Source organism: Accipiter gentilis, chromosome 34 (assembly GCF_929443795.1).
Source record: "Accipiter gentilis chromosome 34, bAccGen1.1, whole genome shotgun sequence".
NCBI lineage: Eukaryota > Metazoa > Chordata > Aves > Accipitriformes > Accipitridae > Astur > Astur gentilis.
This window is the reverse complement of record NC_064913.1, coordinates 17,245,849-17,261,028: the sequence shown is the minus strand read 5'-3', so window position 1 is coordinate 17,261,028 and position 15,180 is coordinate 17,245,849. Positions and strand designations below refer to the sequence as shown.

Here is a 15,180-nt window from a genome sequence, read left to right as displayed (position 1 = left end):
GATTTTTTTGGAATAAATTTTGTGGCTTATCCTGCGAGTGTCAGGAGAGGTTACATTAGGCTGGATATTCACTGTGTTTGAGTGTCTTGCCCTGCGTTTCCATGCTGTCATATTCTTTTGGGGGAGGGCAGTGTCATTTGTATTGCCTTCAGGATGCTCCCATTACTGGTAGTTCTGTTGTAAGACAGTATTTCTAATTAAAGCTGCAGTCACCTGTATGACTCAAAAAGGTTTTTTTTTTTAATTTCCTCTGACACATAACTTTACTCCTGTGTTTCTGAACCGTATCCCCCCCCGACTAATCTTTGAGGTCTGAGAGCTTGCTCACAGTTGGAGAGAAGTTACTGAGAGAGCAGGACAGTGCCCTGAAGAGATATGGAAGATTTTGGGGGGTATCTGGCTGGTTTGTGTCACTGGTAACCTCTTGGTTTTGTAGACTGCTAAATCAGACATTACAAAAGAATTAGATGAAGTTGGCTGGGATCATTGGGAACTTAGCTTCATTCTGCAGCCAGCACACCATGAATGGGCTGGCACTGATGTCTCACTTCTTCTATTCCCCGGGGACTAAAGATCCCTCAGGCACAGGCAGCACCAAACACAAATATACAGAAGTTTTTGCTTTTGCTTGTGGCAGCCCCATCAAATTTTGTGCTTTACATGTATGATTTATTTACTTTTTCTTCTCTCCACCCTCACGATCATCTGTGGTATCAGTAACTCTCACGTTTACAGCACGATGCCACAGCTTTTCTTTGTCTCTCTTATGCCATGAAGCAGATGTTACTGATCAGTGTGCCAGGCAACTGTGTCTGATGTGCAAAGCCCCAAGGTACAAGGGAAAGTGTGGTGTTCGGCCGGTTCTGGGGAGTGCTTGCTTCACCCCAGCTGCAGCCTCCTGCCACGCTCCCTCCTGCTTCACGTCACCCAATGCTCAAGGCGTGCTCCCATCATGGGACTTGACACTGAGAGACTACGCACACCGGGCAATTAAAAAGATGAGTGGTCAACAACTCATTTATAACATGTTCCGGCTGGGGACTCCCTGTGGCACTGTGAAGGCAGGGAGCAAGGGAGAGAATAAAAACAAATGCTGTGCTAAGGCTATAGTTAATTTTACCTTTTGTTTTTAAAGGATGTTTTTAAGCTGTTGTGCAAACCAAAGAAATATGTGAATAGATACGAAACCAGGAAGACCTTAGTGCCATTACGTACGACCTCAGTGCCATTACGTACTCCCTCTGTGACCAGCAATGTGAAATGCTCAGTTTTACTTGCATTATCCACGCTGGCTAACTGTTTCTCTCAGATAGGCTAAGAAGAGTATAAAAATGCAAATCTTGCTCTGCTGAAGCTAATGACAAATCTCTTATTGCCTTGTATGGGATACGTTTCAAGGATTTTGTAAATACCTAGAAAATGGGGCAGTGATGAGCAGATGATCTCAGTGTGAAAAGTGATATTCCATTCTCCATCTGTGGCTCTAGCCAGCCATACTAGTCCAGATATTTACATGACAGACTGCTAATTTAGAATTACTGTATTACTAATTACAAATGCTAGATTAGATATGCTGAGGTGTTCTAGGTCTGCTCTTAAATGCTGGTTCATGGTCTCCTCTGTTGTTTGGTATAAGAAAGATTCAAGGAATAATCATTTGGTGTTAAAATAGGATAATGTAAAAAGTCTGTGCAAATATATTTGAAGTGTATTCAACACCTTTTAAATACAGGCTTTGAAAGAAACCATGCAATTGCAGTTCTGTTTTATACCAAAAGCACGGTTACTTAAACTGCTGCTGATTATTTTCCTTGTCTTAGAATTATTTCAGGAAGGTAATAAAAGCAAACTGATTTATTATCTGACAGCCTCAGTCCAGGTTTCAGTAGAAAAAGAGAAGCTGCTGTAGGTGTGCAGAAACACCCCAAATTCAGACCAGTCACACTCAGTACTTTATTTAAATTTGCCTGTTGATTCCTTTTACCTTGCATTTCTCCTTTGTGCCCAGACTTATCCATAAGGCTTGTGGGATTTTTGTCTTCCCTTCATTCTACCTACCTTCCCTGAGACCATTCTCAAGAAAAATACTCAGGAAAGCCCAAGAACCTGACCCAGGAACAATGCCACAGTGTCCTTTAGTGTGTGCCTTTTAGCGATGCCATTTGTAATTCAGCTTTGGTCCCACAGGTCTGAGATGTCGCCTTGAGCTTTGCTAATCCTTACCTGATGCAAGAGGTTGCATCGCATAAAGCATGAGTATGTTGGGCCCCCATTTGAGCAGCCATCTGGCAAGGTGGAAGTGGGCAAGGAGACCTGTGCTGCCTGGGTGCAATGTGTCTGGGGCAGACCTGCGGCACTTTAGTGTGCAATGCTGGGTGAGTAGGAGCGGACAAGCTTTGTCCTGAGTCTACTCTGCAAGTAAAAATGAAAGCTTTGGTCTGGAGGACTGCAAGTCAGACATTTTTGCCAACACAAGAAGTGCTTTGATGGTAAAAGCTAAAGAAATGAAATTGGTAACTTATCATAGAAGAAAATATACCCTTGATTTATGAGCCCAGCCAGCACAGATGGTGTGCCAATGTAACCAGAGATGTAGGGCAATGCAAACATGAAGTAACCATCTGTTTTCCTCTAGGCTTTAGCAGACCTTGTATTGTATTTCCATTTTAAAGAGTCATCTTTACAGTCCATTTGTCCCCTCCCCTTCCTTCTCTCAGCTCATCCCTGTGATGAAGAGTTAGTGCCCTTATCAGGCAAGGGTTCAGGTAATGCTTCAGTTTTATAGCCTCAGCCTTTCCATGAGCAAACATTCACAGCAACCTTTAACCTCTCTCCTTTCCTGAGTTTTGCTGTTGCTAGTTTTTCACAAACAGAAGTGTCACCTAGTACACTGGAGGGGTGGGCAGCGGTGAAGGCAGGGAGGGGGAGAGGGAAGTGCCTGAGAGAAGGATCCTACAGGTTGTCTTTGAATATACTGTGTGGAGATCTCTTTTATCCTATCCAAGAACAAAACCAATGTAAAGTATCTGAAAGAAAGAGGTTTGGAAGAGAAAAAGAAAAGAAAGAGCACACACAATGGGTCTAAACTGAGCAATAATGAAGCAACGGATGTTGGGTCTGGCCCTTTGGCCTTTGTTTTTCTCCCTCCAGCTGCTGCAGCAAGTTGGTTCAAATGAGTGTAGCAACAACAATTATGTGATCAATGTGATGCTTATGAATTGCTCGGACTTCCCATCAACTACTGATAATTTGAAATTAGCTGTGAAGCAAGCCTTGAAAAGGATACAAAACGAATTCCAGATGACAGGTAAGGCAATGGGTGTTGGTTATCCCTCTCCTGCTGTGGTTTCTTGTCAGACTTTGTGTCACAGCTTTCTGCTCATCTGACCTTCAACAAACTGCTCCCCAGACAGGCTCCTTGCCTGTCCATTGACCTTATGTCGATCTTACAGAAATAATGACCTCCCTCTGTAAAAAGAGAAGTGCTCTACAGATGGGCAGAACCATATTAGCTTTCATGGTGTTTGGGCAGACTCTTCCTGCATGCTTTTCTGGAGATGTTCAGTTGGGATTGGGAACATGGGAATTGCTGAACTGGATCAGACAACACCAGTGATCCATCTAGTGCAGTAACTGGGATGCCCTTGCTTCCTCTCCTGGTGGGATTAGCCTCTACTTTCTGAAAATAATTTTCCTCTTGACCCCATTGGCTGGTCACATTATGACTTGAAGTGTAACGAATCTGCAGTCCCTATGTCACTGCAGAGAATGCTTTTATTTATTTTGGTATCTTACCTCTCCTTTCAATATCACCAATCTACTGTTGCTCTCTAGAATATCATGGGAAAAAGACATTCCAACGAAATGATACCTATTCCCTTTCTGCCCTCTAGTTGAAGAGATTTTGTCCAATTTTATTGGAAAGTGGTCTCTCAGCTACTTCCTACAGAGCCTTAAAAAATGGCTCTAATAATGGCCAACAATAAAAGTACTTCGTACTGAAAGTACTAACGCTCAGCAGTCCACACTGGAGCAAATTCTAGTCTCATGCTAAGTAGTGGGGGTTAGGTGGCAGGTGGACTTTCTAGCAGCTTTTTTGTGGGAGACGTCCTAGCATAACTGCTCAGACCTGTGTCAGAAGAAGAGGTATACAGTGTGTTAGTGGTTATCTGCAACTCCTGGTGCTGTTTACTTTTACATTTGCGTTACAGGGGAGAATGTTACAGTCAATGCCACCTTCCACACCTTTACCTCATCACTCTATGTCTCACAAGGCTGTCGTACCAGCACCTGTGAAGGTGTGGAGCTTATCAAGGAAATTTATGTGAGTAGCAGGCTTCTTTAAGTTGATTTCCTAAGAAGACAAGCCTTTTTTTCTTTCTCTGTGTGTGTGCACATGTATCTCTCTGTCTTTCCTTATTAACTTTTGATCCTGTTCAGTTCCAAACAAATTTGACAGGGAAGTGAAGTTTTCAAAGAGAAGATGTTCCTGTAGGTTTTGTGAAGACAAGCAGGCAAATACTGGAGAGAGATTCAGTGAACGCTTCCTGGAGGCTGTCATTAGACAGTTAGTGGCAGCGCTGGCTAAAGGTGCCTTCCGCTGCATGCTCCTTTTCCTATGCTTAAGTTGTCCTCTTTTTTATATCTGCACCGCTCTTTGTGTGGCCACATAGCCAAAGCAATCCATTTAAAAAAAAAAAAAAAAACAACCAAAAAACAACAACAAAAAAAACCCCAAAAACACCAACCAAAAAACCCACCCAAAACCCCAAATCCAAACCCTCAGACAGCCCAAGCAAAGCAAAACCCGTCCATTTCCAAGTGGATCAGACCCTGATCTGGTTCACCATCAGTTTACACAAATACACAAAGGAGCTGTGGTGCCAGGATGGGAACATGCAGGCAGAGAGATTATTAGGCTGGCACTGATACCAAAGAAACGTGTATGGAACTATGCCCAGGGGGCAAAGATTAAGTGCTCACTTCTCAGTAGAAGTCACGTGGGAGAAACTGTGGGAACACCCTAATATGGGGAAAAGCTTCAGTTAGAACTGGTGCCTTACAAGAAGCTGTGTTTCGGTGGATTTTCTCTGTCTAATAACTGCCACCTCTGAGTGAAGCTTTGTTAATCCAATGTGAATTCTCAAATCTACTGATGTATGAGCACATGCTATAGTCTTTGTTAAGAAGTCCCTCATGACACACAAAGCTACTGGTCATGCCTTCATTTGGTGGTCATGGAAGGATTTTTTTTCATACAAGCTTCATATGCACGTATCTAATAATTTTTCTGATACATGGTATCTTGTAATTCCAACTCCTCTTTCTTCTTCAAATGCAAGCACTGCTGGGGGGTGTAATTTCATATGTGCAATTGTAACAATTGCAACATTTTAATCCTAACTTGCTGTCTGTCTCTTAACGATGGTCATACTCGCAGGCACTATTCCGTCCTCTGCCTTTCCTCAGCTTTCTGTGATTCCTCCCTCCTTCACTCTAGGGTTGTTCTTTTAACCTTTCTGTAGCCCTTTGCTACTCTGTTCTTGCTTTTTCTGGGTAAATTCTGTGATGCCTTCTCAAATCCTAGTTTTCTTCATTCTCCCATCCTCCTCTCTCTGCCAGTCCACTGCACTGTCCCCACTACTGACCCTTTCTGATCTCTTGCAGGATACTGGCACGCTTGGCTGTGTCATCATAGGACCCGCTTGCACTTACGCCACCTACCAAATGGTCTCGTAAGTACGACCTCTTCCCCCCCGCAAAACTGTGATGTTAAAGATATCAATTGCTGAACAAAGTTGTTTTGTGTACAACAAGCCAGCAGAGACATTGGGGTTTAGGATACATTAGACACCTCAAGGTCTACAGTCAAGGCAGTAAGACTCTTATGCATAGCCACTACGTTTGGTATGGAGAAGAAAATCCCCTTCCAAAGCCCATTGATGAAATCCCATTGCTAGCAGGGAAACTTTTCTAATTGCTGACAGTAAGTTGATTGATGATTAAGAGCTCAAAAGACTTAACTCTTCAGCAAGTGCAGCAGGAAAGAGATGTTAGCTTGAGCCATGTAGACATCACAGTACTGCAGCAACAGGGGTCCTTCTGGGTGGGTATTCAGTCATTGAGAGGGGCCTGAGTTACACATGGCAAGAGAAGATCCAAAACCTCCAACCGTCTTCCGTAAAGAGTGTTTAGATGGGGAGCAGCCAGTTTCATCCTAACTCTTCTGCCTGAGGAAACTTTCCTGAAGACTGAATCTCTTCTACTATCGTATTATAGATGAACCTGTATAATTCTATTCTGTATTATATTATACATTAATATGTTCATTCTCAGATACTAGGAAAACCGTAAGCTGAATCTGCAGACTTCTAGCATAAATCAATTAACCACCCCATCAATCGTGACATACAAATCCATATTTTTACCCATGTGAATCACTTCCCTTTTTAAACTTTGGTAGCCTTTTGGTTTCACTGAGAGATACTAGGAAGATTGAGACACTTTTACCTCAAGCTTTATCTGCTTTTATCTCTATACTTTTCTTTGAGTGGCATGACCAGAAGTGGATGCAATGTTACCAGTGAACACACATGATTGATTTATAGAAGAATTAAAAGAATAAGTCTTACACATGTATAGAACCATGGCGAAATATTATGCAATATACCCCATTTTATCCATAGTGCTTCCTAACTCTGTGTTTGCGTATCTATCTGCTGGATATGGATCTGCCCAGAATGATGCCAAAGTCTTGTCCTCAGACTCTGACACAGTTAAACCAGTTAAACCTACGCATAGTAGAAGTTTGTGCAAAGCAATGAAGAACGCTAACAAACAGGCAGCTGGCTTTTGCCTGTGGTGCGATAGCTTTGCAAATCAGAACAAGTGCCTCACTTCACAGCACTTTAAATGTGGGAAGGCTGCTCCATGGGCAGTGGGGCGGGAGTGCCCAGGGCCTGCAGTGGCCTGGCCCGGCTGCTGCCTGCACTCGGCCGCCGCTCGCCGGTTTTCATCTTTGGCTTGTCAAAGGGACATTAAGCAACACTGAGTGTTAACTGTAAGAGCTCTGTAAGCACAGCGGCTGCTGGGATGTTGCGACAGAAGCATGGAAGTAAGAAGTGTGGTTTGTGATTAGTCTGCCTGTCTTCCTCCAAATTCTTCAACATTTCTAATTCAGGAAATCATTGGGCAATGATTAATGGGATGAAATTTAACAAGTCCAAATGCCGGATTCTGCACCTAGGACGGAGTAATGCCGGGCACAACTATAAGCTGGGAGAGGAGTGGCTGGCAAGCAGCCCTGCAGAAAGGGGTCTGGGGGTGCTGGTTGGCAGCAGGCTCCAGAGGAGCTGGCAGTGTGCCCTGGCAGCCAGGAGGGCAAACTCCATCCTGGAAGGCATCAAACAGAGCATAACCAGCTGGTCAAGAGGGGATTATCCCGCTGTATTCAGCATTGGTGTGGCCTCACCTTGAGTATCGTGTGCAGTTCTGGGCCCCACCGCTTCAGAAGGATGTGGAGGTCCTTGAATGTGTCCAGAAGAGGGTAACAAAGCTGGTGGCAGGGCTGGAAGACATGTCCTGTGAGGAGCGGCCAAGGACTCTGGGTTTGTCTAGTTTGGAGAGAAGGAGGCTGAGGGGTGACCGCATCGCTCTCTGCAGCTTCCTGAGGAGGGGACATGGGGAGGGAGGTGCTGAGTGCTTCTCCCTGGTTCCCAGTGGTAGGAGGCGTGGAAATGGTTCAAAGCTGGACCGGGGGGGGGTTAGATTGGATCTTAGGAAGCATTTTTTTACAAGAGGGTGGTCAAACACTGGAACAGGCTTTCTAGAGAGGTGGTCAATGCCCCAAGCCTGCCAGTGTTTAAAAGGCACGTCGACAATGCCCTTAATAACGAGCTTTAGCTTTTGGTCAGCCCTGGATTTGGTCAGGCAGTTGGACTAGAAGATCGCTGTAGGTCCCTTCCAACTGAAATAGTCTATTCTAAGTCAGTCAGAAAAATGTCCATTTCATTAGTGAAATAGTCTCCCTGGCATTACTTACTACATCATCTGTGTCTGTTTCTGTTGCAACAAGTATAACCCTGTAATTTGGTAAGTGGGCTTTACCTGGAAAATAAAGTTTTGTCACAATAATGCTAACAACTCTAATGGCCATGTTTTTTGCAGGCAAAACTCCCTGTCATAAGAAAACAGTTACCATACAGGAACTAAAATATTTTGAGTCTAGTCTGATAAGATTGCGGCCCATGTTAATGGCAGCTAGGGAGCAGAATCGGATGGGACCTTGAGCCTTTGGACTCCTGCCACAGCCCTCGGGCTGACATGGTGCATTGTACCTGAAAGGGGCCAGGGAACTGGGGTCAGTGAGAGAAGCTGCCTGGACCAGTTCAGCTGGGCTTCTCAGTGCCAATACTGACTCGAAATCTGCTTGTGTTCTGAATGAGCCTTCTGTTTCACGTTCAAATTGCTGTTAAACTAAGACAGGGCACAAGAGGAGAGGGAGCTGAGGATGGAAATCATGTGGTAGCTGCCTTGGTGCAACAACAATCCGTTCAGACTTGTCCTCTTGTCTCTCCCTTCAGAGTTGAAACAATACTGAGCCTGCCTCTGATCTCTGTAGGGAGCTTTGGACTGTCCTGTGACTACAAAGTAAACCTAACCCGCCTTTTGACCCCAGCCAGGAAAGTGAACGAATTCTTCTATTATTTTTGGAAAGAATCTCAGCTGCCATTCAAAACCACAACTTGGGAATCTGCCTACATTTACAAGAGGAATGAAAACTCGGAGGCGTGCCTCTGGTAAGATCTGGATCCACCTCTGACCTGGCTGTTGATAAACTCCATCTCCATCCTCAGACATGTTGCTTATGAGCTGTCCTTTGAGTCCTACATTTTGGGAGGTGCCTTATGGCTACCAAGGAATGAGAGAAGGAAAAGATGAATTATACCCTTTAGCTGTACTACATATCTGAATATTTCATTCAGTCTACTTTTAAGTATTCTCAAGCCTTGGTTTTTCCTGTGGACAGCATAGCCCACATGTTGTCCCTGCTGGAAATACCTGTTTACTGCATCCTTAATGTAATTAGTGCAACATGAGAGGCTTCTCCATCTGGTTCTCCATAGATGCCTTTTTAGGTCAGGGGTCTTATCAAGCTCTTGTAATGTTTCTCCACATTAATGGCTTCAATCTGTGGGCACACTTGTAACTCCAAAACATTTCCGAAGTTCAACCTTTATCTTTCTTTGAACAAAATGAACCCCAATGGTTGCAGAGTTTAAGCTATGCTCTCACTGGTTTGGAGCAAAGGAGACAGTTTTCACTTTGTGACCTGAAACATCAGCCTGTGCTTGATTCTCAAGAATGCTAGGTTTCCTCCTTGCCTAAAATCAAAGGCTATTTTTAGTCAACTACAATCTTTAATATACTGAAATTTATCATTATTCTTCTATTATCGACTCTTCTTTAATTTTCAGCTCATGTGAGTGTTTCTATGCTCCTTGGATTTTTTTTTCCGATTTTGGGACATAAAATGCTGATAAATTAAAAAAAATAATTTCATTTCTGCTACTAATTTTATAAATGTAGCACGAATGCAGCTAAGAATTCATGGAAATAACTATTATTTATCTTTCCAATTCATAACCTGAGGAACTTGCAGAATTTTAAGCAAAATTTATGACTCTATTGGCTTCAGAGGGACATAAGCATGTACTTAGAGACTATTTTGTATACAGATTATTTTTTTTTCTGAATTAAGGGGCCTAAAAACTGATCTCCAGTTCACTGTTTTGTAGATATTTAGGGTCTTTTATTGTTTCCTCATTCTTATTTAGTATAGATAGCAACTTGATCACATGATGTAATTGCTATGCTCACCTGTCTTTGATGCTTTGAAACATCAGTGCACTTCACTTATCTCTTACCACAACCCCTATTTCTCCTAGTTTGCAGCTATAATTGCCAATGCACTACACACACTTTAGCTAAACCCCTTTAATCCTGCAGGTTTCATACCTTTCAGGGAAGTCAATGCATGTTATTTCCCAAGTGTTTCTTACCTTGTCTTTATTAATATGTCTGTCCAGGACCTTCTTTATGACTTCAGAATTGTTCAAGCTCCTTTATTGTTGAATTAACAAAAAATTTAAAATTAATTTTGTATCTCTGCCTATTTTTCCTCTTAATTAGCAGTAAAAATGCATCTCATGCTGCTTTAATAGAAAACTGTTGGCTTGAAGGTTTTTCAACTGCCTAATTTAAAAAAAATCCATTTTTGCTAAAGCCCCAGTTATACTGCATGGGCTAACTGTTTTCCCCATATATATATAAAAATAAGTGAATACCCACAGTGATAGCAAAATCAGGTTATGTTTTAACTATGCATATGTTCCTGTAAATTAATGGTTAATGATTCTGTTCCTGAAAAAAAAAAAAAGGGGGGGGGGGAAGCAAAAGATATTCAGTAGTTTATAAGGCTAAGATCTCAGTGTTGCTAGATCAAAAGTTAAGCAGTTTGAAAACAAAGAGATGTCTTTTGGTTTTCCCTCTGAATTAACTTTATTTCAGACAGATTGCCTTTCCTCAGACACAACATGTTGAGGCAAGATTAGGATTTAGGAGTTGGCTGGTTTTGCTTAATCTTTAAGCTAGTTTTTACTCACCTGGTTGGTTTGGTTTTTTTTTTGCTGTCCTAAGTTTTCCCCTTCAAGTTTTAACTGAGTCAGTATAGTGTTGTGTTTTTTTTTTTTTTTTTTTTTTTTTTTTTGTTGCTACTTTCCTTCCTTCACTTCTCTCACAGTCAGGGTACACGGGTGTTTTTTATCTCAGCTCCCATTAACTCCTTTGAACCTTCACATGTGTCTTCTAAGATTACCACTGATGTCCTAAACCAGCAGTACTTCCTGGCATTGCCTCCCAGTTAGTCTCTGTCGTGGTTTAACCCCAGCCAGCAACTAGGCACCAGGCAGCCCCTCACTCATTCCCCGCCCCCCCCCCCCGCCCCCCCCCCCGCCCCCAAGTGGGATGGGGAACAAAATCGGGAAAAGAAGTAAAACTCGTGGGTTGAGATAAGAACGGTTTAATAGAACAGAAAAGAAGCAGCTAATAATGATAATAACACTAATAAAATGACAACAGTAGTAATAAAAGGATTGGAATGTACAAATGATGCGCAGGGCAATTGCTCACCACCCGCCGACCGACACCCCGCCAGTCCCCGAGGGGCGATTCCCTGCCCCACTCCCCAGTTCCTAAACTAGATGGGACGTCCCATGGTATGGAATACCCTGTCAGCCAGTTTGGGTCAGGTGCCCTGGCTGTGTCCTGTGCCAACTTCTTGTACCCCTCCAGCTTTCTCTCTAGCTGGGCATGAGAAGCTGAAAAATCCTTGACTTTAGACTAAACATTACTTAGCAACAACTGAAAACATCAGTGTTATCAACATTCTTGGCATACTGAACTCAAAACATAGCACTGTACCAGCTACTAGGAAGACAGTTAACTCTATCCCAGCTGAAACCAGGACAGTCTCACTTACTGTAATTTCCCCATATCCCTGATTTCTTTTCTTAATTGTTAATGTCTTATTACATCATTGTATTCCCCAAACCCATCCTTTGTACAACCAGGCTCAAATACCTCTGGGTGACTTTCCAAACACTTCTAAGTCTTTCATGCCCTGTATTGATTTTCTCTCCTCTATTGCTGCAGAAAAAAAATGTTCTGTACCACCTTACAAACACTCTTGTGTGCTGTAAACAGCCTGTCTCACATTTTGGCTTATTTAGGAGAATGTGAGGAGCTAGCAATTTTCTGACATGATCTGTGCTCCCTTGTGCCAGGTACATGAATGCGCTAGATGCTGGAATCACACAGTTCTCTGAAAACCTGAAGTTCAAGGAGATTTTAAGGACTCCAGAGCAGCTTAAAAAAACTGTGCAAGATCCAAACCGGAAAAGCAATGGTAAGGGGTGGCTGAGGGTGCACTGTCCCCTGCAGGTAAGTTGCTTTTCCCAGGAAATCAGACACGCCCCTCAGTTACATTTTAGGAATAGTCTTTCCACAGAAATGGTGGATAAACACAGGTACATCGTTTCACATGGATTCAAACATAAAATGGCATGAAGTTCCTAGATTCCTCTCTCCATCCCCATAAAATATGGGGGAACATCCTGGTTCCAGAGAGCTTTTGGGGTCCCATCTAGGCACAAGCTCCGTTTTGTGACAGATTCAGAAATCCGGGAACCACAACTCGTCCTAAGACCATTCCTGTGTTTGCAGCCCTGGTACATATATGGGCCTCATCTGTGCCATCAAGGAGCACTTCTTCTGGAAGCAGTGCATCTAAACTAGAAAAATGGATGAGGAAATACCTCGTCTTCCCCTAAGACTAAGCACCTGGCATCAGCAGGCCAAGTGAGCGTGACAGTAATAAGTAAGCCAATGAAACTATTACCTGAATGCCATTTAGCTTAGAAATGTTCATATTCAGTAGTCCATATTGCATCAGAACTGCCAATGCTTATTTGAGTGAGATAATGGTAGTGCTGTGATGCAACCAGACAGAAAATGGTGCAGGCTTTGAGGCACCTTTTACCACTTTCCCTCAAATATTGCAGTCTTGCTGCAGAGAGGCTGCAGTTCCGTGCCTGGGTCCCAGCACAGCGCAGGTAATGTGCCTTAGCCCAGCATTGCTCTACTGCCTGCTGCTCAAGCATGGGGGAGCAGGCAAATGTCCTCTTCTTGTCTGTACCTTTCACCAATCTCTCTCCATTTTTGCCCAATCTGTAGTGATCATCATGTGTGGTTCTCCAGCTGACGTCAGCACAGACCTAGGGACGGGGGAAGTGGATAAGGACATTGTTATCATCCTGATAGATCTCTTCAAGTAAAGTATCGCCTTTGCTTTTTCTCTTTTCTCTGCAGTTTGCTGAAGGATAGAGGTAACAGAAATAGTCTGAGTGGAACTGTTTTGTTGAAGAAATGCTCTCTCACAAAATGTTTTCCATTGCCATCTTTCCTCATGTCTTGCCATTTATCTAAGCTACTTAGTATTTAATTCATGGCACATCCTCTACAACTTCCTCTTTAGTTCATGTAATATTTTTCTAAGGCAGTGACAGAGCAGGTAGGGTTAACATCATCCTGTGACTACCCAGTACAGGAAGCCATGGAAGAACCACAGAGCCTAAAATCAGAATGGTCATGAGCTGTTCATATGAGATATTGTACATTTTTCATACACACTGTCCAACCAGACAATTATGTAAATGTGGATTTCAGTATATTTTTCTAGGTTCCGTTTATTCAATTTTTAAATGAATTACGAGTGGTACAACTGTCTCTTACACTTTATAACTCTTCTACTTTATAACCGTCTCTTCAACATCTTTATAACTACATAAATCTAACTTTTCAGAGATGTTTCTTAGTATAAAACCTAAGTTTTCTGTTGTTCAATTTCATCTTTATATTACTAATTACAAAATCTTTATAGATGAGGCCTGATATAAACTGGCCTTATCCATGGTAGCCTGAAAAGCTTTGTCTGTATATGAGGATCGAGGGCTGATCTCTGGCCCTAAGCCTAAGTGACACAGCACAGCTCACATCCGTACGGCTAAGCGTAGATGCCCAAACTGCTTTTTGGGTATGGCTCCAGTCACCGTAGCAAGTCACAGTCTGGGAGAAAGCTAGTTGGCCAAGACCAAAACCATTCCCAGGATTGTGCTGGCAGCTTAATGGTATGGATGATCACGGGGCAAATGTATGTGCCCATGTCTCGATCTTACTTATTTCACTGTTGATGTAGCAAAAGAATCCATGAACTTCCAGGGCTCTAAAGCTGACCTTGCCAGGGCAGGGCTGAGGCATTTTGGATTAATGACTTACGTCATTTAACCTTTGGGTCCAAACTGGAGCCTGTGGTCCAAGTTCTAACAGGGTCTTCTCTGTTGTGTACTCTTTCAAGTTCACCATATATATTCTTCAGAAGTGCCTCTGAGAGCTTTAGACTTTCCACCATTTTATCCAGGCACTAGGAATTCCCAGTTGCTTTTCCTGAGGCAACTGGCCACAATTCCTGTTTCTTTGCAAATGCACAATGGGAATTATGTACGTGAGTGCTTTTACTTACTGATGTTGCGTGTATAATTGTCGCCTCACAATAGGTGAGGCCCATTAGGGGTTTCTCTGCTGTGATATGCATCCTTCTGATATTCCCAGCTGCCTCAGCCCATTTTATCTGCTGCCCTCCTTAAATTTGCTACATACCCCTGATTTTGCTGAATATCTCAAATCATGTTCTTAAAACAGAAACAAAATACAGACACATGTGTTTGATCCAAACTCAAGTTGTAGGAGAAGACAGTAGGCAATGTCCCATGCTTCTCCAGGAGTCAAGTCCCTCAGACAAAGTGACTGATTTAAATTTTCTTCAGCTGTGAGCCCTCTTGCAGCCAGGACACAAACACAGTGTTTAAGCCTCCCTCAGGGGAGGTGGGGTGCTGTAGGATTATCCAGCCTGGTGGAGTCTAATGAAGTTTCTTTTTCACCTGGCTAGTTCAGTCCAAGCCTAAATGAAAAGCACTTTGAAGTTCTTCAGGGTAAAAATCAGAAGATTCGGGGAAAGGCAGGGACAGGGCTCTGGTGTCAGGATCCCGTCTGATGGCCATGGAACAGACCCTGTGGTCTCTAAAAACGCTTAATACAGTACTGACTGAAAAAATAAAAGGATGATCAAACATGAATAATGAGAGAAGGCTCATACAATTATTTTTTTTATCAGTGTAGCTATAGCAATGACAGATGCTGCCACTTGACACTAATATCTATTGCTAAATTCCTCTGTAACGTGTGAATGCAGTGGTTGCCAGTCTGCAAAGCACTTCCAGATGGCCTGTCAGGGTGATGAAACCTAAGATACCTGAAAGCTACAACCTTTTCTGCTTTTTTAGCATAGTTTTCAAGTTCACATAGTTTCCTGTGATTTTCCTAGCTCACTGAATTAAAGAAATAAATCAATAAGCTGCTCTCTGCACCTCTCCAATTGTTTCATGCCCTCCTGTCAAATGCTTTTAGTGCAAATCCTGCTGTGATCATTTCTAGCAATTCTAGCAAAACTAGAGTAACATGCAAAAGAGTGCAGAAACATGCACAATAACACAAAGAAACTACAGA

The 15,180-nt window shown here is 42.8% G+C and overlaps 1 protein-coding gene across 2 annotated transcripts in view; it reads left to right on the top strand.

The window, feature by feature from the left end:
* Window positions 1–1,844: 1,844 nt before the first annotated feature.
* GUCY2C (guanylate cyclase 2C) overlaps window positions 1,845–15,180 on the top strand; it is a 47,536-nt gene continuing 34,200 nt past the window's right edge. For both annotated transcript variants that reach the window (XM_049792377.1, XM_049792378.1), the window contains exons 1-7: window positions 1,845–2,375; window positions 3,151–3,307; window positions 4,212–4,324; window positions 5,668–5,735; window positions 8,583–8,798; window positions 11,844–11,965; window positions 12,793–12,889. In XM_049792377.1, coding sequence (XP_049648334.1) covers window positions 2,253–2,375; window positions 3,151–3,307; window positions 4,212–4,324; window positions 5,668–5,735; window positions 8,583–8,798; window positions 11,844–11,965; window positions 12,793–12,889 — 896 coding nt within the window. In that variant the 5' untranslated portion in view covers window positions 1,845–2,252. The remainder of the gene's footprint in view (window positions 2,376–3,150; window positions 3,308–4,211; window positions 4,325–5,667; window positions 5,736–8,582; window positions 8,799–11,843; window positions 11,966–12,792; window positions 12,890–15,180) is intronic.